Source organism: Enoplosus armatus, chromosome 18 (assembly GCF_043641665.1).
Source record: "Enoplosus armatus isolate fEnoArm2 chromosome 18, fEnoArm2.hap1, whole genome shotgun sequence".
NCBI classification, from domain to species: Eukaryota; Metazoa; Chordata; class Actinopteri; order Centrarchiformes; family Enoplosidae; genus Enoplosus; species Enoplosus armatus.
Genome location: NC_092197.1, coordinates 19817388 through 19841432, shown reverse-complemented (window position 1 = coordinate 19841432; position 24045 = coordinate 19817388). Strand labels below are relative to the sequence as shown.

Below are 24045 nucleotides of genomic sequence, written 5' to 3'. Positions count from 1 at the left end.
GGTGAAGAACAAAGCAAAAAAACAAAAAAAACAAAACTCCTCTGCAGAAGTGACTGAGACTGAGCAAGGGTTCAACTGAACCTGCAAAACGGTCTCTTCAGTGAATGTTTCACACAGTACTGCCACGACCCTGTACACACAGTAGTTTTGCAAACACACGAGTGGCACATTTCCATGGAAGTGCAATGCCTTCATCGATAATGTCCAAAAAAGTCAAAAACTTTTTTCTTTTTTTTTTTTTAAATTGTATTTAATTGTAATTTCTTTTTTTTTTGTGTGTGTCAGTATGTACTTTGGTTTTAATTTAGGAAACATTGCCACAGTTGCTTCATTTCCAGCATGAAAAAACGCAATCCTTGTGTCGTGTCGCGACAGCTGGTTGTATATCCATGTGTACCGTCACCATCTGATGAAGACCGTGAGATGCGGTTGAAAGCTTATATAAAGATTTTATCAGCTCTTTCAAGGAAATCCCTCTGGAAATCAAAACACCAACAACCATTCAACGGCTGCCATTTCCTAGAAGATGAAAAAGCTCCTCTGTGCTGTCTCCACGTTATAACTATTGTGCCTATGATTAGTACCAAATTACATCGACCATCTAAAGTAATTATTATAGGTCCCTGAAAAACATCTTTTTTCCTCATAATGTACAGAGTAATTTTACCATAATTATGATGTATGAAATTCATAATTATGTGGAAATGTCTATTTTTTTTTTTTTGTGTTGAAAACAATGTGCTTCTGTATATTTCTATATCAAATGTATATCAGTTATTTTGGCTTGTATACAGTATCATAGGCTCTTTTGTTAAGCAGCCAGTGGCACCTGAGCCAAAGGTTTAACTGTGGCCACTGGTTTGTACGTACGGCCTTATTATCAGCATGGCTATGTTTAGGGCTGTCCTACTGACTCCGCGGCTAAAGGCTTCATTATGCTTCAGGTCGACCCGTTAAGGGCGTTCACATAGCCTCCCCCTGGCTGCGTCCCACTGCCTACCTTTGTCTCTCTCCAACAAATGCTGCATCTGAATCCAAACGTTTCCAAACGGACTCGCAGACTGAGCCCCTCGCGGACTTTTGTAACTTGTGACGTGCTCACTGTCACTGCGTCAAATATCCAAAAAGTACTGATAATGACAGCTTATATAGGATATGCGCAGGTCCGGATGCAGATAAGGTCAGCACACACGCACACAGTAGAACGCTGCTAATATTTATATTAAAGTGGTGGTCCTCCACCAACCTTTGCTCGTCTTTGCAGATTATACCAAACTATTAATATTATCATAGCTTACAACAAAATTGCAAAAACAAAAACCGAATGTGTACAAAAATAAATATGGTACACATTATTATTCATGCAGGAGCACGCCGACTAAGTCAGCAAGTCTGCAAGTGCGGCCGAGTCCGTACTTTTGGATGCAGCATTTGTCTTTGTCTGTCCTCTTGACGCTTCCCAAGAAGCATACTGAGGCCTTAAGGCGCGCACACAAAATACACGCGAACTGCCATGTTCTGGGTGCCAGATCCAGCCTCGAAGACCTCCAGTGCAGCGTGTCACACCTCTGCCCGTGCTTTCCACTGTTAACTGTCACGTAGAGAAGACATGCCAAAACATCACCTTAGAAAAATAGTGTGTAATAGTGGTGTACAGATGCTTCATGAAATTAAAGTCGTGCGTTGGAGTTAGGACTTCTACCCAACCTGTCGTTTCTTTCACGTTTGCCGTTTCTATTTGTTTCGTGGGACGTGACGTCCACAGTTGAAGGTTTGGCTTCAAGAAATCATATTTATTTTCTTTGATTGGACATCATTTTACAGTCTTGATGTTGATTTTGTGGTATTTAATTAAGCATAGTTATGTTAGTCATATGGTCGGATGGAGCTCAGCGTCAGTGCTGTCTGTCTTGGCCACAAGAATCGTGTGTTCAGAAATGTTTTTTTAATATTATTCTTTCACTATGACACGTGCACATGAATGTGATATATTTTAGTCTTGTGTCCCAACACTGGGTGCAGACGATGGAGCCCTGCACTGACCAGTCTTGGAAAACATGTTTCCATCCCCCGTTGCACTGCCATCTGGTGGTCAATGCCGGTGCACACCCACTGACGCGTCTCGTGCCGCACAAACCTTTACATGTCGACACTCTGATCAGACCGAAGAACAGAATCTAACTTGCATTTAATTCACCTCGGGGCGCCATCCTAGCCAATTATTTAATGGTAATACTTCCTACATACAAACCAGGTGATCAAATTCTTTCATCAAATGAAATGTTTATTGAACTCCTAACCCCACAGACAGCTAATATCTACAGCACGTACGAATGAATGAATGAATGCAATGCAACTAAAGAATGAGGACCAATGTATACCAGATAAAGCAGTGGAGGACACCTTGACGAGATGGATTCATTTGTCGGGGGCCCCTCAATTTAACGTTGACCCCTGAAATGAACTCGAGGCAGCCAAGAGATTGTTGGGAAGCTCGAGTCCTGAAGCCATTCAGTATCGTTCCTATGTCGACCCTACCTCCCTACCTACCAATCACGGGGTCAGCCAGAATGGACCTTTTATACGTCCTATACGTGTAAACAGTTCAGTGTCTATTGTCCCTGCATCAGATCGGCATGCTTCATTCTTTTCCTGTATGTACATTCAATTTGGCACCGCAAACTCAGTTCTCGCGTTCTGCGAGTCCTTGATGACGTCGGGACACCATGCTGACCGTGGGAAATTGGCCCCTTAAAAGGGTTGGTGCTGGTTTGGTGTTAGCATATTGGCTTAGGTTCATCACCAGTTGGTCCTCGACGTTCCTTTTGTTTTGGTCACCCGGGCCGTTTCTTGACCCACAGGTCCTTGTGAGCAAGGAAGGTTAGAGGTTGGAGTCATCACGGCTACACCAGCAGAGTTTTACCCTGTTGATGTAGGTGTCTCGGTAGTTATAGCGTAGCGGTCATGTTAGCACTGACTGCTTGGTCTGGGTTATATAAGGTCTGCTAGTGATGCTGTGTAAGGGAGAACAGTTGGGAGGATTATGCAAATCAAGGGCTTATAATGAGCCGGTGTTCAGGGACCACCGGGGTTTCTTGGCCCATCTTGATCATTAGCCCATTAGCTGATTTCATTTATCAAGTCGAGTCGTAGAACTTTGCACTGGACTCGACCTTAAAGAGGGTCGACCACTCCGGGCGTATTTGCAGTGGGGACATTCCAGAGGGAATTGGCAGAAAAGGCAGGAACTCGTACTGACAGGTTTTTTGGAAGCTATGTTCAAGGATAGTTCCCTTTTTTTTTTTGGGTCCCTTTTTTGACGTTTGATGATAGCGTTGTATTTAACAATGGGACATTACAGTAACAACAAAGTCTGATGGGACAAGAAACACCAGCAGTCAGGCGATCAAACAGTCTCGGGCGCTCATGTTAGACGGTTCTGTACCTCAGAATTGATGTCCAGTGCCAACGTTCAGTGCCAAAGCAGGAAGTGAGTCGCGTGTCCTCAGTGCAGGCGGAGTAAGTAAAGCTTTGGAGGTCAGGGTGGTGGATGGGTTCGAAGCATGGCCCTAATTTCATGCAGGAGACCAGAGGTTAAGTCCTGTCACGGACCTGCAGTTAATGTTGACATTTTTAAAGACCATGACCGTGATTTTTCCTCTAACATTGACCGGGCCACGGTTGCCGTGCATAGGTGCTGTTTTGTAGAAAGGAATGAATGTCGTGCAGGGTTTTGCATGATCGTCCAACGTCAATATTCTGTCTGGTGATAAGGGGTGACAGTTTATCCAGCATAGAAATCCTGTATTTTGTTACTTGAGAGTTGATTTAGTCAGAAAGCATGTACTCTTTGTTGGGTTTCTACCCCTGCTAGCTCTATGCTGCTCTTATTTTTCCCCCTCACTCGTGCCCTTTTCTCTGCCAGGTCCAGTAGAATTGTCACTAAAGACCTGCTGCAGTCATCCCTGGATGGTCTAGATGCCTCGGTGTCGAGTCTTTTAGAGCTGTACTAAGCAGTAGGAGGTTGACCCCGAGTAGTGTTCTGCATTTGTCTTCAAAAGCAGGTGTGTGCTGTATAGAATGCAGCCTTACAGTGTACCAAGCCTGACAACCTCACTGTGCCAGGTAGTGATGAGAAGGCCGCTTCTTTTAAGTAACCCGGTTCGTTTCATTCGCCCGCCACCAGCGACGCGACTCACGAACAACTCCTTTGGTTCTTTGTTTTGTTTTGAAATAAAATAAAGAACGAACACGTTAACTCAGAGACGCTCCTGAGTCGGAAGTTATCCTGACTCTCGTGCACGACTGCACGTGCACCGGAACGGAAGCAGGATTTTGGATTCCGCGTGCGAATCGCGCAAACTCGTTCCTCTTAAAGAGTCGTTCAAAACGAACTATTCGTTTGTAAAATCTAACATCCCCAGTGACAACAACTTCAGGAAGCTGCGCACCAAATAACAAACAAGCAATAGTTCCAGCCGGTAACCCCCCCCCCCCCCCCTAAAGTTGTCATCTTTACATTTCTCTTCGATTGAACGAATGAGATCAAAGTGCACCGAGGTGTATTTTTGAACTTTGGACGGAGACAGGCTAGCCTGTTTCAGCCCGGCCTCCAGGCTTTGTGCTAAACTAGGCTAACCACGCCCTGACTCCAGTTCAGTACTTAACGCGCAGACATGAGACTGATGTCAGTTTGAACGTCTCTCTTGTTCTTGTACTTTCCCAGGAAGTATAGAAGTGGAATATTACTGTAACAGTAATTCCCAAAATCCCTTTAGCACAGGGGACAGTTGTGGTCACGGTGGTTATGGGTAAAAGAAGGAGAATGGGAAACAAACAGCAGCCTGTCGGGCGCTTCGTTGACCCTGACCTTCTCCCTAACAGTCGTACTTCACAAGACCACTAGAGGTCGCTTTTCAGTTGAATGTAAAAGGCATCTAAACCATCAACTGTTGGTGTTATTTGTCTTGCGAGGACACTCTCCAACCAGGGGACCACTTGGGCTGAGCGGAGGGACTCTTTGAGAGTCGGACCTAAAGGTGTCCCCAACCCCCACCCCCCCCAACATCTCATCAGAGATGCTATTCTTGGCTGAGATTAAACTGTTGAAACACTTTGGGCTCATATCACGAATGTATTGTCACATTGTGAGTCCATTCAGTCAGTGGGAAGTTTAATAAATCTTATCCAGTCCACCCCAGTCAGCGGTCCCACAGCGTAACAAAGGGGACAGCTTGGTGCTCAGCCAAAACACTGAGACCCCTCTTTTTTGCCTTAGAGTCTTTTTCCTCACATGGCCTACATTCTTGTGTGAAAGACACATTCAGTGTGGGGGGGGGGGGGGGGGTTCAGAGCACTTGTATTGAGTTGGTCTCCTGAATGAACTGCAGCGCCGAACTCGTCCGAGCCCCCGCAATCCTGTCAGGCCGCCAGCAGTCACAAAAGATGCTGAGCCGAGCGGCTTGACGCCCAGCCAGAGGAATCCGGGCTGCTCTGTTTAACCCTTACTGCTTTACATTCATCCACTGTCATGGCCCCCATACTGTCTGCACACACACACACACACACACACACACACACACACACACACACACACACACACACACACACACACACACACAGCTGCAGCAACGCCCATGCCTGAGGAAGCTGAATGATTTATTGATTGTGAAATCGAAGGTGGAGGAGCATGCAGGGGTGTAGGACTGATGGAGGTCAGCGCCCAGAACAGTGACAAGTGTGTGGGGGGGGGGGGGGGGGTCATCTCATCTTCAGAGTCTGAGGCTCCATCGAGTCCCGCTTAGGTCCCTAAAGAAAGAGACAGAGAGAGAGAGAGAAGGGGGGGGGGGGGGGTACTGTAGGTAGAAAAGCCCCAGTGAGGTCTTGTACCTTAAAGGATAGCTTTACCCTTTAGGAAAGTGACAAAACAAATAAAATAAAATGAAAAATTCATCCTAAAGTGTAGCCGATGCTAATATGAGGCTTCAACAGTCTACACAAATCAAAGTGGGGGCCACTGGCACTGGCAATAAACCTACACACACACACACACACCAGGATGTATCCCTCCACAATGACTCAGCAAGAAAACACTGGGAACCGTTTTTCCCCGCTTTGGATTTTCAAATTGCCTTCATGCGAGAACGCAAGCAGAAGAAATGAGACTCCGGGTGTACAGGAAGGTGCCCAGCCGGATCCCCCTCTCACCTTGAGTGTCACAGCGCTAACCTGTGCCCCCCCTAGGGTTAGGGTTTCCAGTTTCTGCAGTCCATTATTCGTTGGAACCGCCTTACACGTTCTAATGACGGAATTAAAACCTGCCATAAATTAGATTGAAACTTCAGACATTTAACTGCATAAACAGTCGAAAACATTTACTTGAATATACGAGTGTCTTTGCGTATTGTGAACCAAACTAAATGACTTGGATTTCACTGTGTAGCATATATATATATATATGATAAAATCTATCATGTGAATGTGATAATTACACCAATTCATTTCTCATGTAAGAATAAGAATTACGCCAACATCGTATATCGTCAAGCCACCTACTTACCTACAAATGGCAGATCAAACGGCATATAACCCCCCCCCCCCCCCCCGTGTTACCCTCACTCCTTTGAAAAAAATATAAAGCACAGAGGACTGTCTGATATGATTCAGCAAGGTGCAGTGTTGGTAGCACTTGGCCTAAAAGAACAGGAAGACAGCATCACCCAGAGTTCCCATTCCATTTATTAGATATGGTTTATAAATAGACACACTCAGACACGTATGTTGAAAGTATAAAAAAATACAAGATTACAGGATTTTCTAGACATTTTTAGTGAGGTCTCTTCTTCATTGTCTTGGACACATTATTTTACTTGAATGACTGACAAAAATGGAAAATTCAGTTCATTTTCTTTTCTTTTTCTTTTTCTTTTTTTTCATACACAGCATAGTAGTTTTCACTTTCACAAGTCCATTCATCGAGCAAGTTACTATCATCAATGTCATGTTAAAATAAGGTCAGAGCATAGAAAACAGAGTCACATGCAGCCAGCAACTTTTCAGCCCAGCGAGTGTAACTCAGTGAAACGGATTCTCAAATATATATATAGATATATATATATATATATATGTGTGTGCTTCGGGTTTCACTGTACTTTGTCTTACAAACTCTAAGGAAAGCTGATATCACAGGGGGAAAAAAAGGTTGAGATGGAAAACGATGGTTAAGGACTGGGAGAAAACCTCTTCATCAACCTTTACTGGGGGCTGATTGACGAATGCTCCTTCGCGTCTTCCAGATATGTCGGGCCATTTGTCAAGCGGGGTCAGTCGAACCGTTTCTTAAATAGTTAGATATTAGTTAGATATTAGCATTTCAAACACACAATATGTTCCAGCTAGACTGTTGATTTTTTTTATTTTTTTTTATTTTTTTTTTAGAAACTGTAAGTTTCAAATCATCATCAATATGCTGGCGGGAAATTCGGGATTCAGGACGCTACCAAAAAAACAAACAAAGAAAAAACGAAACCGAGAAATGTACTGTATCTGGATCAGACGAGGCAACATGGCTCAGTTGCATTGATAAATGTTTCTAAAACGTCTGCAATGATTCTGGTTCGCTAAACCCAAAAAAGGGACAATAGAAATCACACATGTAATAAACCTAGTGCAGCACGAATACACAACTAATGTCTTCTTCAAGCATTTATGTACCACATAGCTACTGTGCCAAATCTGGCTCACCTTGTTTGTTCTAAGAACAATAACTCCTTGCTGCTAATTCATATATTTTTTATTTTGAAATATATCTAAAAATACAACTCGTCAACTTCGGCGTTATAAGAAATTGCATGATTTCTTGGTATTATAGCAAGTTTTGTTTTGTAGAGGGTAACTCTCACTATTCACAGTGTTTCAAACTGAACAGCACAGGCCGACACCTACTGTGTGGCTGGTAACTGGCACCATTTCAGTATCTCATTGTGGAGGTTGCTCTCGAGTCCAGCGGCGCTCCGGTAATCCTGTGGAGCAGAATTAAAGAACTACTGAATTTAGCCTCTCTCCAAAGTACGCCGTTCGACTTGAAGAGGAAAACGTTAACTCTCAGCACAGTATTCCTACCTAAGCAACAAGAAGTTTGTGTGCCTGTTTTTTTTGAATTTTTTTTTATCGATGTTTCAAATAGCACAACTGTCTCTTTTTCAGTTTTCATTATTTTCTTATGATGAGAATTTATGTTGCCACCAAAGATTTTTTTTTTAAATGATCTCAATTTCAACAAAAAAAAAAACAACTTTCTTTACAGATGTGTAATATAATATAATATAATATAATACGATATGATATAATATAATATAATATATAACAGAAACAACTCCTTCTACAGGAATGTGGTACTTAACTCATGAAGCAACTTTGCATAGAAAGTATTTACGTAGCTAAGAAAATCTTGAATATTTTCGGCCTGGTATACCATTAAAGTCACATATGAAAAATAGTCATGTTGTACTCACTTACAGAAATGGACTCATTTAAAGAGGCGACGTTTCAAAGAACATACAGTTGTTGCTAATAATTTGAAAAAAAAAAAAATCAAAAATACCAGAATGTCGGTCTAGGCAATCCCCTGCAAAGGGAATGTTTTGTAACAGTAAATGACCAGGATACAGATAAATGGCTTGAGGTGGATAAAAAGTATGTACTTGTTAAAAAGATTAAAATAAATAATGCACTGTACTCACTCTGCACCTGACAGGAAATATTCTGAAAAAGAATAATACTGACCAAGCAGACATGAATATATATCATCTTCTTCTTCTTTTTTTTTTTTAACAAAATACTTATCTACAAATGTTTCCAATTGGACTGATATATAAATATGTGTAACAATATATATGTATTTCTATACATATATATTTACAACAAAAGGTGCACTTAAATAATGTCATCGAGGAGATGTGGGGTGCCTACCCAGTCCAACGTCCTGGGCTCAGAGGCAGCCATAATCATGCACATAAACTGTTTACCGGTCCTCTTATCAATAGGATAAATAGTTGTGGGTGTGAACCTTCTGTTACTTTCCACAAACTCACAGAGCTGCTGATAAACCTGTGGGTATTCATGGCGTAGGAAAACCCCTCGAATCCTTAACTCCCGTTGTATATTGATGAAACAGATTTCCCTGGCCTTCCTGCCTTCCTCTCCCTCTTTGTCGATATCTGCTGTTCCTGGGGGTGGGGTGAGGATCAGCGTTTCCATGTCACTCTCTTTCTTGTGAACCTTCCTCTCAGGGCTGAAGGACGCCAGTGCTACCTTTGCATATTTTCTAACAGTTGGAGCTTGGTTCCTTGGTGATGGCCCGTCAGGCAATTGCTCACCGACAGCAATGGATACATTCAAGATGAAACATTCGTTTGGGTCGTACTCTTTGCCAGCTTCTTGAAGCTCCTTACAGTACTCCCCTAGGTTGTCCTTGAAGCTTTCGAGCTCTCGGAGGGACAGGTATGTAGGAGACATAAGGAGACTGTCCAGGCCATACTGCAGGAAGTTACTGGATGCCGCAGGGTTTGGAAAACCAAGGAAGAGAACTCCTCTACCTCGAGAAAGGTAGCCAACTTTAGCAATACGGGAGAAGGCTTTGTGGACTTCAACAGTCTCCCGGCAGTGTTTGATGATGTGTCGGCATGTGCTGCCAATTCTTCCATACAGGCAGCTTTCTTTATGAATGTCCCAGTCCTCCCTGCGACAGTTACGAGAGCAGTAGTAGGTGTAGCAGCTGTGGCAGGATTTAAAATATAGGCAAGCATTGAACAGCGTCTCTGTCCTCCGGCATTTGTTGTTAGAACACATCATTGTATCATCCTCATCTGGGCTCTGATCTGGGGAGCACTCATCTGCACTCTTCATTGCGTCACTGGCCCCGTCCATGTCTCGAAAAGCATCTGGATTCATTCTTATTGAGGTTGGCTGCTTGTCAAGAGGAGCCGGTTCCTCAATACCTGCCTTTGAGCTCTTTCTGGACAGAGATACTGCCTCTTCCTCATCAATTAACTTCTTTAGTTGATCCAGAATGTCCTCACTTGCCCTTCTACTGGGTGGCTTGTAGTCAGTCACAAGGTCTGCCAGAAGCTCGTCAAGTTGTTCAAGGCTTTGCTGTAGTGAGGAGTTGTCATGCGCCTTCTCTTTGGTTGAGCTTTGAAAGTCACGCTGAGACAGTTCTGGACCTTCAGTGCTTCTTGAGTCAAGAATGTCCCAACTGGCAGACCGTCCTTCAGCCTTATTAAGTTTCCCTGGTCGAATGTCATTATCAGTGATTGTTATCTCAGGAGTGACAAACCAGAGTTTACTAGTAGTGCTCTTTGATGTCTCAGTCGGGCTCTTGTCGATTAGTGAATTATCTGACATTGATAAGGCTGCATAGCGTCTTGGTGAACTGGAGAGATTGACCACCACTGGTTGCGGTTTGTCACCTGTGGCTGCTGCTGGCTTCCTGGACTCAAGAAGATCATCATAGCTCTGACCCCGCTGTACAGGAAGAGGTTGTTCCCTCTCTACACGAGAGTTGAGAATATTGTCCCAGGACCTTGAGTATGATTTGGAATCTGCGCCAATTCTTTGAACTTCTACACACGGGTTGGCATACCAGGGAGTCAACACAGGCTCTTGACGGACTCTGGTTGGAGTGACTTGAGATACATAGGAGGCAGGATTAGTGGAATAACCAGATGCATCTGAGCCATACCAGTCTTCTGTCTGTGCCTGAATGACTCTAGCGTGTCTTCGGCCCTCTGTGTAATACGCCCTTGCTGGAATATGATGCTCTGGTGGCATTGCATACATGTCGCTGGAATAATAAAACCTTGGCGGAGCAGTCTGGATTTGATAAGACCTTGGATCATCCCCATAAAATAGTCTTGTTGGAGGTGTCTGTATGATGTATGGCCCTGGCTCATTTGCTGCATAGGGTTTGGCATACCCTGTCTGCACAGAGTATGGATAGGTCTCCATCTCAGGATAATAGGGTCTTGTAGCTACAGCATGCACCATTCGAGTCCTTGGATCTTGCACATATTGCACTTTTGGAGTATATGTTTGTCCTGGTGTGTAACGTTCATCGTGAAAGTAAGAACTTGGTTGAGGAGGAGCAGTAGTAACATATCTTCCCGGGTCATCTGCATAAAAGAACTTGGTTGGCACATTAGGACTGGAATGAGCTCTGCGTTCCCTACCATAGTATTCACCTGATGAAGGCATTCTTTGTAAGGGAATCTCCATGGGTTGTAAGTAGCTATTAGGCATGCTGCGGGAATATTGATAAGCTTGCCTACTCTCTGTACCTAATGAATCAGTGGGAGTTGGTGTTCTAGAGTAGGAGAAATGGCGTGGCACAGTCAGACTCCTACTCCCCCCACTGTGGTGCCTCTGCCAGGGTATGTCCACATGAGGTGTAGCCTGTTTCTGTCCTGAATGAAGTAATGCAGCGTCATCAGGTTTGATGTCCACCCGACACCTGACGTGAGGACTAGTTGCTGGTTTATCCAGTCCTCCATCCTCAAAAGTATCAGCACCATAGCTAGGTGAATATTTACTGCTGTCACTCATCTGAGGCTGCAACTTAATGGGATGGACTTCATGCATATGAGCCCTAGTTGCTGCATAGGAAGACTCCCTACGCGGTGATACTTCTGGTCTCCAGCGAGAGTCCCTTGCAGCCCTTTGGGACTCCCTGCCCTTCCTTCCCGAAGATGAGGACCCTTCAAAAGACACAGGGGTGAGACTGGTCTGGACCCGAGGGGCACTTTTTGACCTGGTCCTTCTTTTTTGTTCGGGGACAACTACCTCACTGGCCGTATCTGCAGCCATTGGTTGGGGAGTTAACCTATGGCTGAAAATGTCTGGAGCAGAAAAACGATATCTCTGCTGGCGGCCCAAGGCATTCCAGGCAACATCTGGGTTGGCTGCATGCCTATCAGCCTTCTTGTATGGGGACTCCATTGAGTATTTGTGTGATTTTGGGTACTCCAATGACTTGTAGTCAAAGGTTCGGCAGTGCCTCTTATTGACTTTGCTCTTACTGTCCTCCAGTGCGCTGTAATTTATAGAATCACATTGTTCGGAGGGTTGCAAGGACTTGTACTGTGAAGAAATGGGGATCACTTTTATATCTCGATGCACAGTTGATACCAGTATGTCAGGCGGGTCTGTGCGTGTCATCTTAAAGGGACTCCTTTAGTTTTCTCCATCAAGCTGCTTTAATGTTGACGTTGCCTGGAGAGTTAAGCAAAGAATATTTCAGTCAGTGACATTTATCCGGGCTATACACATTTATTCCACCAACTATGCATGGAGAAGAAACACGATTCAGTATGAGCGACTTGTTAGCAAGTTAGCCTCTAGACTAAACTTATATTTGGTGTAAATCTGCAGCTGTACTGCAGATTTAGTCCAAGTATTTTCTGCTTGCAATAATCTTTCACGTGGACACATACTGAAAGATTTGTGCAATGCTTTTGGTGTTCCAATTCAGGTGAAGGGTATGAAGGGTATCAGGTGAGTATTAGCTCTTAACTGCATGTTCAGGATTATGCAGAAACATAAATGAATTTCCACATAATTTTGTGACATAGTGATTTTTCTTCGGTAGCCAGTGATGTGATCTGTTTTATGTGAAAAATCAACAAGTCCCCCCCCCCCCCCCCCACATCTAACCTTGACTGGGCAACAGCCAAGTACTAAGTTACACATGGTTAAATTTTTACATGCGTAGGGAAACATATACCTTAAATTAGTTTGCCTAGGTATAAATGGGGGACCCATGCAAATGTAATCTGTTTCCACTTAAAACTGACCCACACTAAAAGCATTCACAGCTTCACAGCTTCTTTACTCCTGGGGTTACTAAAGCTTGAAGGGTTTTGAAAGAATGAAACAAACTATTCTGAGATTCATCTCATATTTCTCTAATGTCTTTCTCTGTAACAAGACATTCGTTTGAAGGCTAAAATAAGTTCCTCTAGTGAGTTTTGACTTCATGTCGTCTTCAATGACGGCAATGGCATCAAAGGCATGGCCAAATATAAATACGTGAGTCTAAATCTATATTTAGGCATGCAGCGCTGGTTATTCTGACAACAAGCAATACAGTGTCTGTATTGTCAAGTTAAGTTTTTTTGTCTGTCGCTTTGTCTCTCAATACTGCCGCTGATCAAGTTCGCTTTACCTGTGTAGCCCAAAATCAATGTACCAATGCCCTCGGTGACAACACAACTTCACATCAAAAATCAAGTACTGCAAACTTTACAGTAACCTGTGGAGTGCTATAGAGCAATGTTAGCGCCCCATTTTGTTTGCATCACATGGACGAGCACGCCCGATGCAATAAAAGTCCCCGTTGGTTTTGCACTTTTCCGCTATTTTTTACGGTTGTTTGTGGTAATGCAGCAAGAAACGTAGCAATGTGCCAGCAAAGCTAGTGAGCAAGCATGGGTATAAACAATGCAGTTGGTCGAAACTTCTTGAACTTCTCTCAATATGCTGCTACAACGCCATGGTTCTTCCTGTTGGGGCCTGTGGATCAAGTCCATCAAAAGGCAAAGTCCAGTTATCCAGTCCAGTTTCTTTTTGTCAAGTCTTAAGTCATCAGATTCCTGGCTTGAGTCTTACTCACTGATTCTCATCATTACATGGAATGTAGACTGTTTCCCTTGAGACTATAAAGGCTACCCAAGATTGAAAGCAAAGCTTTCACACACACACACAAACACACGCGTTTGTACTTCTAGTCGTGTGAGGACCCTCACTGCATTCCCTACCTTAACCATCACAACCAAACGCCTTATTTCTATTCCTATCCACGCTAAAACGTAAAGCTGGCGTTTTCAGATTTCGTCCACTCTATGACTATTTGCGCTGAGAAAATCAGCAGCTTAGTGTGGACAGAAGGCCAAAATGGAGGAAAACAGGAATTCTACACACTTTAGTCCCATTGGGGACAATTCAGCCACATTCACTTACACTGCTGACGTTGTTACTATAGTGAGGAAGGCAAACATTTAGCTGGAGTGGATGTACAGCTTGGGCTCCAGTTGGTATAGTTTCCTAATTTTGTACTGTTTTGTGGTTTTACTTTGTAGCCATAAAGCAAAAATGTGTTTATATGAAGACAAGGATTAGCAAAAGAAAGTAAAAAGCCTTTCATTTGGTGCCGAACTGTATGATGAAATTATGCCGTTTGGTGCCCCTGAACGCACCCTCTGCACTGGCAATCTGCAAGAATTTAACACACGGTGTAATAATTAAACAAAAATGATTTAGGCGTCTTATAGAATCAAAATGTCATCAAGTCTTATACATTTGCATTCATAGAGAGGTTGAGAGAGGTAAGTGGAAAAGAGTAGAATTACACAGATGCAGGAATTACAAGGTTACATAAGAATAGTAATAATAATAAAAAAAAATACAAGCTGCTGCAACCTGTGTGAGACCGCCGCGGGAGAAGGAGCCTGACCCAGATCGAGCAACTGGTCGAGCAGACCCTCAGACCCGGAGCAGATGGAGGATGATTACGGCGCTGACACGGCTATCTGGATTCCTGTGGCAACTGCGGCCGAGTGCGCGTTTGTAAATATAATGTTAAAACGAGCGCGACTGTCAGAATGCAGAGGCAGCTCAGTGAAGGTCATGTTCAGATTTAATGACCACAAACAAACAAAAAAACCCTCCAGACCGCAAAATTTTAAACACTATCAGCACACATGTAGAGTGTACACAACATGGTGGACAGGATATATACATGAATGCTCAATCAAACGTCCCAAGTGTTGTTTGCTCACTGATTCAGTGCATATAAATGCAGGGAATTCATATCGAGATCAAAATGACAAATGCTTCATGCAGCCATGTGACAGGCTTGAGCTCTTGCAGCCTGCACAAACACAATCATCATCATGGTGGAGCCATGATGCAAAAAAAAATGGTGAAATGCAAACTCAAACTAGTGACTAGTAACTAGCCACACTCGCTACCACCACCTACTACTGCACAAGCGAGTCGTAGCATCTTCTTTTTTCTTTTTCTTTTTTTTTTACCTCATCCCGTTGATTGCCATTGACCACGAACTGGAGGTCACCTGTACACACGGGTTCGGTCCTGCCCCCAGAACCAGGCACTGAACGGTAACGGTAACGGTACTTGCTAGTGGTGAGTTACAAGTGAGGAGTGCTGGTGGAGCATCAATGTGATGTCTTTTCATGTCTGTACATAGTTCATTTAGAAAACACTAACAAAGCAAAACTGTAGCATTACAACAAAGACCCCTTCATGATCTGATTTGGACTATCTATGGTGCCTGAAGACGAGAAATCGTGGTGCTCCTTTGCCATTTTTGTGATATTTATATTCAACTTCCCCCACCACCTAAAAAGCTGTCCCAGAACACGCGCAGCACTCACTTTATCTTGCGAATAACAATACATGGCATGCCTGGAAAAGACATGCGGTGACTATCCCACAAACCTGTAAATAAAAAGAGAGCCAATATAACGAAAACGCGAGGGTTCAAAACAGACATTTTCGCCTTTCAGTCACTAACGTCTGCGTGCCATGAGTGTTTCTCGGCCTTCACAATCTGTTCTCCTCGCAAGTGGCCTGTGGGCACATCACCGAGAGTAAGAATCCTCGCGCTGATGCTAATATATGTCGTTTTCATGTAAGGTCATATAAAGTGGGTCGCTCCTCAAATCGGTTGCACCTGGAATGGGGACCCTAAAGGGCTGGTTAATGACTCAAATCGGTCCCCTTTTACAAGAGATAGTGAATGACCATCCAGTGTAATGGATGTCACGTCTCCAGCGGACGCGTAGCAGCGTTACTTCTGGTCAGTGAGCAGAGTGAACACTGTTTTTCTCATGGCGCATTATGGGTATTTTCTATGGAGCTGAACTGCCAGTGCACTGCAAAAACTGCACTGCTGGCACTGAACACGTCGGAAAATGTCTGACTCCCCAGCAGAACTAATTCATCCCCTCTTAGACTTACCCTCCCCCCACCACATCAACATTCTGTACCACTCACTGACTGCCCCATATAGTGCTGCTACATTTACATTTACACATCTTGTAATCATGTTTTGGGTTTTTGCTATTCTGTATTGGCACATTTTGCATGTTGACATTTGGACTGCGTGTGTGGTCTCCCACTCCGCAAACCTGAAGCAAGGGTTGGATTTTTAAAGATGTTAATATTTGTCCCTACAAACATCTGCAGCCTCACATAATATCAATGATATTTTACAACATGGAGAATATCGTAACTCCAATAAAAACCAGTTGTTGCAGCCAGCGCAAAACAAATAGTCACTCATACAGGCCAAGTTAAAAAAACAAAAACACATGAGGTTTGGAATTACTTGAACTTTGACACATGGTTCATTTCAACATAATGGACATTTCCACAGCACTAATTCCATCAGCAAGGACAGCAGAAAACAGCGACCCTGTTTGATATAAAAGCCTGGTGCTCTCTGCAGTGGAGATAAGCAACGGCTCTGGTCAAGGCTCTTGTCATCTCACATTTAGGCTACTACTGCAGCTCTCTCCTGGCTGGTCTACCTGCACGTGCCGCCTGACCTCTGCAGCTGACGGGTCTTCAACCTACCCAAACATTCTCTCGCGCTACACCGCTCCTGCGCACCCTGCCCTGAGTGTCTTGCCGATTCCCGACACTGGTGCTTGCCTCAGATGCGGATGCCTCAGGCCCATCCCACATCCAGGACATGGTCAAACCATACACCCCAGAGGTGTATCAAGTAATTTTGTAATGCGTGTATTAAGGTGTATCAAGGTGACATACTGTATCAAGACGATAGAACGATTGCACTGGCTTACCGATGGCTGCTCGAATCCGATTCAAGACACTGGTGCTTGCCTACCGTGCTGCGAATGCCTCAGGCCCATCCTACATCCAGGGTATCATCAAACCACACACCCAAGCCCGTCCACCGCTGCTTGCAATAAGGTGTATCAAGACAATGTAATGCTTGGAGTAAGATGTACTGAGACACTGTAACTTTTGCAGTAAGGTTCATCAAGACAATGTAGCGCTTGCATCAAGGTGTATCGCAATTATGGAATGCTTGCAGTAAGGTGTATCAAGACGATGTAACACCTGCAGCAAGGTGTATCAAGATGAAAGAAGTCTTGCAGAAAGGTGTATCAAAACCATGTAATGCTTGCAGTAAGGAGGTATCAAGGTGGTGTACCAAGACCTTGCAGAAGGTGTACCAAGATGATGTATGCCAAAGAACAGCGAGATCCGAGAATAGGAAACAGTGTTTCCCAAATGATTTTGCGAGACTGTGTTGGGTGGACGTCCCGGGAAGAAAACTTTGGCTGGATCTATGAAGAACTTTGTGCTCTTGTAAAAAATGTTGTGCTCTAGCAAACAATTTAATATTAAACATATCGGTTGTATAAATATGACCGGTGATGACACGGCAAAAGGGTTTAACAGAGTTCCGTTTGGCGCCGAAGTTATCAGGTGGTAGTGAATCTACAGTGGGGGGGTTGCGGTTTGTGCATTCATAAATGCTGCAGCTCCTCGAGACCAAGAGAGGTTTCCCGTGTCTTGTTTCCCAGCTGCTGGGTGGAGTGAAGGGGGTTAACTCCGAAGTGAATATCGACTTCTGCCCTGGGGGCAAAAACCAAGTCTCCCCTGTGCTTCCAATCCACGGTCTGGAAGCTGAAGCATGAAAAGCTAACGTAGCCAAAAACAGGGCTTGAGCTGAGTGACTGGGAGTGAGAGACGCTTTGCTGAAGCAACGGCGCAAAACACACCATTAGAGATCTTATTATGAGATGTGTAAAAATATTTTCAGTTCATTATGAACAGTCCAGGTAATTCATGGGAAACACTGGAAAAGGAAGACCGTGTCTTCCGCTATGTGGCTCCAAGTAAAAATGAGGTTATATGGCTGGCATGGTGAGTCAGGCGAGTCGACTTTACACACTGTGTCCAAAAGAAAGAATAATCAGACAGGATACTCAGCAAGATGCTGAGAATGAGTAGCAAGCAGTCAGTGAGCTATGCTTTGTTAGTGTTCTGCGACCCATAGCGCTGCAAATAAAGAAGCTGTTAGTCGAGGGTCAAGTAACTGGGCCTTTCAAGCCTGAGAGGATACGAAATTGTCTTATTCAGGTCCCTTCAACATCGGGCCAGTAGAGAGTACATTTGCTTCGATCTTGGCCTCAAGTCTTTCCCATTCAGAAGTGCCACAAAGTGTCCGTATTATGCTGTTATTAGTATTTCCTCCTGCCTATAACCAGAAAAGTGACGCTTTCCTCGCAGCATTTGGCTCTGCTAGTGTGGTGTAGGCAAGGCCAAAGCTGCTATTTTAAAAATCCGAAGGTCATCGTTTCTGATGGGGGGTGGGGGGTGGGGGGGGGTATACCGTATCTCTTAACATGACTACAACACGTCATACCAGTGAAACCTCCGTGCATCAGTAAACCAAATATAACAGCAGAAAGACAAAAGGTTATTTATCAACTGACCAAAACTGACATAACAATTAAAATCAACTGAGGTTATTGTGTGTGTGTGTGTGTGTGTGTGTGCGCTAAGCGCCTGAAGCCAATGGGAACGTGCCCCATAATTCATTTTGTCTAAATGCCCGTAGATGATAGACTGTAGCAGAGTTTCCAAAGTGTACAACTAATCAAATTACCACGAGTTGCCACACCATGAATGACGATCTGAGACACTGGGGGGGGGTGGGGTTGGGGGGCATTTGCATAGTTCGAGTGGTTGGCAATCCAGGCTTGCCTCATTGCCCAGCTGACAAGATGGATCAAGATGGCAGAGAGTGGCAGAACCAACCACAGACTGCCACACTGTCAGCTGTTTCTATTTGGACTGTTTTTCCTCAGCAGAACATAGTTCCAGGGAAAACAGTCCACATTGAGATCTGGGACCGGGACTGGGGTCCCTGGAAAAACATGTTGCTGACATTTGTGAATGTGTTATCTTTCAATGTTGCGAGCAGCACAACCTGGTCAAACCCCCCCCCCCCCCCCATCTTTGAACGTTTGTAAATTCTGTATATGGTCTCATATTCCTTCTATGTGTTGCCTATGTGAACATCCCAATGGAGGCAAGGGCTCTCGTTCTTCCTCAGCGCCGTACGTCGGTGGTGCACACAGGTTTGTGTGCTCCCATCTGTTTGCTCCTGGCTCATGATTGCTCCTAATTCCACTGGAGTAGCCTCCAGTATCACGTGCCCCATCCTCTTGACTGGAGTATGCCATTACATGTGAGCAGGCTAGCTGACTCTTGAGCTCTATAAAGGCCGTTTCCTGCTCCCCGCTTCCCGCATTCCATTTGCAGTATTTCCTCATGAGTCTCTTCAATGCCTCTGATGCAGCGGCCGCATCGGGGGGGGGGGGGGGGGTATAAATCTGCCACTGTGCTTTCACTAGCCCGCCTGTTCTCTGCCACATTAGTGCTTTTTTTGTTGCTCCGGCGCTAATTCACACATAATGCAGCCCCTAAACACAAGTGTCAGTCCAAACGAACTGACACTTCCTGCGTGTGGCCTGATGTTCCATCTTGTTCATCGCATACAATGAATGAGATCTCGTAATTGCGGGCTTGTTATCTCGCCGTTGCAGTGGGTTTCAAGTCGCGTGTGCGTCGGATTTGACCTCACGGTCAGAATTTCATTTCGACATTGGACGATTCTGTCGACCCTCGTTGCTGTTTTTGAATGTTTCATGCCGGGTATTTTGAAGATTATTTGTTTCTACGGTATCTGTGCACAGCAGCCGATCCATGGTCCGTGTTACGGTTTACTGAAACACGTGGTTAAAGTTGGGAGAGGTCACGATTTCAACTGTTGGGTAAACTCAGCAAAGGAAGCGCTATTCTGGTTAACGTAACCTCATCATCATCATCATCAGGCCGAACAATGATATTGGACAATGTTCAATGGCCACGTTTGAAACAATATCGGAGGTACGGTTAAGGTCAGGCATCTGAAACACTCCAACCTCCCTCCACACCCTTACTCTGCTGGTGTGGAGTACTATTTCCTGCATCAGCACTGAACATTAGCGCTGGACAATGAAGCGTTTGCCCTCTGGGAACATCATTTTGTAGGGATACTGGACTGGTTAAAAGATCTCACACTAACTATTATTTTCATATATCAGGGCATCTCACCATGCGTCTGTATGTAAACTCCCACATACATTGCCTTTGAACGAAAAATACAGAGACAGCTACTGTGAAACTTTTTTTTTTTTTTTTTTCCTTCTCCCTGGCAACAGTAGCTCCAGTGGAGTGGCACCAGCAACTAATGCCTGCAATCATTCCTCCTCTCCACAGCTGCAAGTGGCTGCAGATATTCCCCTCCAAAAAGGTTGGAGGGGAAAAAAGGAAGTTTTTCCTTGCCGCTGTAACCATAGTGCTTGCTCATGGTGGGAACTGTTGGGTCTCTGTAATAACATTATGAAGAGTCGGCCTAGACCTGCTCTATCTGTAAAGTGTTGTGATCCGGCATACAGTAACATTACAACAACGTTCAAATTGCTCATAAAGTTATTTCTATGTGATTGTTTTGACCACAATTTGGCTGTCCCACCGTTAAATCTGCCACATAACTGCAAGTAACTGTATGGGCAGTCGACTCATCTAGCTAACTTAACATTAGACGTCCACTGAACGTAACATGAATAAAACTTCAGTACACTTTCTCGTCCGCGAATGAGGTTGACCTCATGGAACTGGAGTTACATCCAGTAACTACTATTTTCTGCCTGAGTCACGTCAGATAGACTTTTCATCGCCAATGGTGGTTGCTCAACGATGGCGACGACTTCCACGATCCCACGCGTCCCGCTTCGCAACGTCATCAGACTACGTCTTCGGATTGCGAGAGCCCACGAAATTACACAGGCTGTATTTGAAACCGCCTATTACATACTACATACAGCATACTGCTTTTCATAGTAGCATGCAGTATAAAATTGACTTATTTTTTTGCAGTATGTCCGGCCAGGCTTAGCCGCTAAGCCCTGCCTTACAAAAGTCTCTTGTAGATCTGATATGAGTGACGATTCAGTAACTTCTCGCCTCAGATTTGTTCAGAAACAGATTTTGGTGGTCCGCTGAGGTGAAATACGTGAACGTTCACGTAGCGTTAATGGCAATCCACCGCCAGCGCTTTGCATTGTGGGACACATTATGCGAGGTGGACCGGTGAAGATTTATATATTTTTTTTGTCCGAATCGGTACGACATCCGGGTGATTTTGACATGCTACATGCTACATTTTGGCCCGATCGGTACGTGCTGCTAGTGTAGTAGGCCGGTTTCCAATACAGCCACGCTGGGCGTTTAGCATCGTCATTGTGAGCGTGCTAATTTTAGCATTTAGGTCAAACTACCCTCAACCGAAGGAAATGAACAAAAAGTTCTTAGGCTACTTGTCCGAGCGGCCGTGTCAACGTTCGCAAGCTAGCAAGCTAACCTGCACGAAGCAACAGTTAATTTTGTTTATACTGTACGCGATACCGGAGCATTGACCTACAATAATGGTGCTCTTCTCCACGGATGTTTATGACGTCGTTATGGATGAATGGACGAATTTTGCAGGATCGCCCTCACCGCGCCATACTTTTTTACGAGTGGACTCGTATAAACATGGGCCGAACCTGGGCTTAGCACCACCTTCAGCGTTTCAAACGCGCTTGGAGAACGCAAGAAAGCCACCCGAAGCGACTGACCGACTGAACGGCATGCTGGCAGGCATTAGGTTGGTGTCGGGCTCGGCCTCCGCTGCAGCTTCCTCACTCCATCACCATCTGTCTTCGGAGACGTACCCATGTTTGGTCACCTGGGCACTGCAGGCTGAGACAGAGAGAGAGCTCCTCTCCACCGTGTTGAACGTTTGCCGACGAATCGGTGCGTAACGGAAATGTTTCGCCGACTGATCTTATAACCAACAGAAATGCCAACACCGATCATGTGGCTCAGCTTCTACGCCTTTATGCAAGGGGGGTGGTGGTGGTGGGGGGGCTTTCTGCCTGTCCGTACACACTGAGCACTTGGGCCAGTATGCAGTGTTTGATGCTGTGTAGCCAAATGATTCGTTAATTGACGGTATAATGATGGGATGTCATTAATTAAAGATGAGACGTGTCGCCAGGCCTGTGTGCAGATGGATTTGTGGGATTCTCAAAATTGTTCCAAAGTTACACATTTACGCTGCAAATGTCAATGAATGCGAGGTTTGTCATTTTTAGTTGATTTTACTGGAATTGTAAAATGCACTGCTGTAGCCTATCTATCTATCTGCACACATATTGTGGCCTCTGTGCAACTCTGCAGCATCTGGCTATAGCCCCCCCCCCCCCCCTCCCTCACCCGGCGTGACAAAATCAGAGCAACCCATGCAAACATCCCTAACACTGCAACAGTGCAGTGCTGGCGGCCTGTCTTATTTGAAATGTAGTGAACTTGGGTGGAAGGGGATTGCATCGTCGTATTGACGCGCCGGGGCTGGGAAACACTGCGTAGTGTACCGCTGCCGCTGCCGCCGCTGCCGCTGCCGCCGCCGCCGCCGCCGCTGCCGCTGCCGCCGCCGCTGCATGGAGAGCTGCTTGCCTCGAGCCACAATCCTGATGAGGATGATGTCAGTGTTCAGAGGACGGGGGGGCACATCAGTCCCGCAGTCAGCCGGCGAGGGAAATGACCGCAACCGGACAGCAATGAGCGGGACAAATAGTAGCATCGCCCCCCCCTCCATCCCTCCCTCCCCGCGCTCGGAACACGCAGTGAACGCCACAGGGGCGACACGCTTTGCGATATGTGCACGGATCCGCGTCGCGCGTCAACCTGCATGGCCGTCGCAGTGATAGTCAAATGAAACAGGCTAAAAATGCATAATCTGATCTGAGCCCCCCCCCCCCCCCCGCCACCACCTGCATAAGATAGGGACAGTAGGCGCGCCGTGCACGGAGCACAGGCAACACGGGGCTGCAAATCACACACACACACACACACACACAAAAAAAAACGCATGTCTTACCGCATCGGTCCGGACTCCCAGCCTGTGCTTATCCATTATTTCTCCCCCCCCCCCTCTCTCTCTCTCCGGGATGCGATGATACGAGGCAAGGCTGGTAGTGGTTTCCCAATGACGACATCGGACATGTGCAAAAAGGTAAAACTGCAATATCCGCCTTATTGGTCAGGCTCCCCGGATTTTTTTCTTCTCTCCTCCTCCTCCTCCTCCTCCTCCTCCCTAACGTCACATCGTTGGTGGATTGCTGCGCAACCCGGCTGCACCATCCACATCTCTGTGACCGCAACCACAACCCACCCTCTCTCTCTCTCTCTCTCTCCCTCCCTCTCTCCACCCCCCCCCCCCCCCCCCCCCCCCTCTCCCCATGGCGCCTGCAGCACTGACAGAAGTAGGCTACACTCTAAACCTCCACCTAAGAGGCTGTGATTGCCTCCATCTGTTTTTGCCTGTGACGAACATATTTCCATAATGGAGATCTGTTGTGCACATTAATACTCCCATCAAGGAGCCTATTCATTTTGGTGACCCCCCCCCCCCCCCTCCCTCCCATGACCTTGCCCTTTGCAGGATTATAGCAGAGCTTTGCATGTTGTGGTCAATCAACAGAAAATGAATCAGCAACCGTTTAGCTCATCGGTGATGGAAATCATTTTGGAGCTCAAATCCTTGCTGCCCCCCCCGACCACCCGTCAGCCTTTTCATATTGCCGGCCAGCAATTCACAGACCGCTCTTTGATTGATCGAGAACATAAAAGCCAAAGTGCCTGACCAACAGGATATAGATTGTGGCCTGATCACAGCGCCGGAGGAAGCGTTCAAGGCCTTTACTTAAAGAAAAGTACTAATACACGCTGTGAGGGTGCACTCTTCCAAGTCAAACTCACTTGCACTGGAAACGTTACGCAAGTATACACGGGACAATGTGCTTAAAGTAGTGAAAGTAAAAGTACCCAATGCAGAAAAAA

General features: G+C 45.3%; 1 protein-coding gene across 1 annotated transcript; it reads right to left on the bottom strand.

Moving 5' to 3' along the window:
* Positions 1-8934: 8934 nt before the first annotated feature.
* On the bottom strand, positions 8935-12213 carry ajm1 (apical junction component 1 homolog). Its single transcript, XM_070925129.1, has 3 exons — positions 11337-12213; positions 9971-10622; positions 8935-9898 (listed from the first exon to the last, which is right to left on the bottom strand). Exons 1-3 carry the CDS (start codon positions 12211-12213, stop codon positions 8935-8937), a joined length of 2493 nt encoding a protein of 830 aa, XP_070781230.1.
* Positions 12214-24045: the final 11832 nt, after the last annotated feature.

Excerpts from the sequence above, each read along its gene's own strand:
- ajm1 (XM_070925129.1), bottom strand. The coding sequence starts at position 12,213 with ATGACACGCACAGACCCGCCTGACATACTGGTATCAACTGTGCATCGA. Across the intron at positions 10,623-11,336 it reads AACTCCCACTGATTCATTAG|AAGTTCAAAGAATTGGCGCA; the intron begins GTACAGAGAGTA and ends ACCCGTGTGTAG. Across the intron at positions 9,899-9,970 it reads GAACCGGCTCCTCTTGACAA|TGCAGATGAGTGCTCCCCAG; the intron begins GCAGCCAACCTC and ends CGCAATGAAGAG.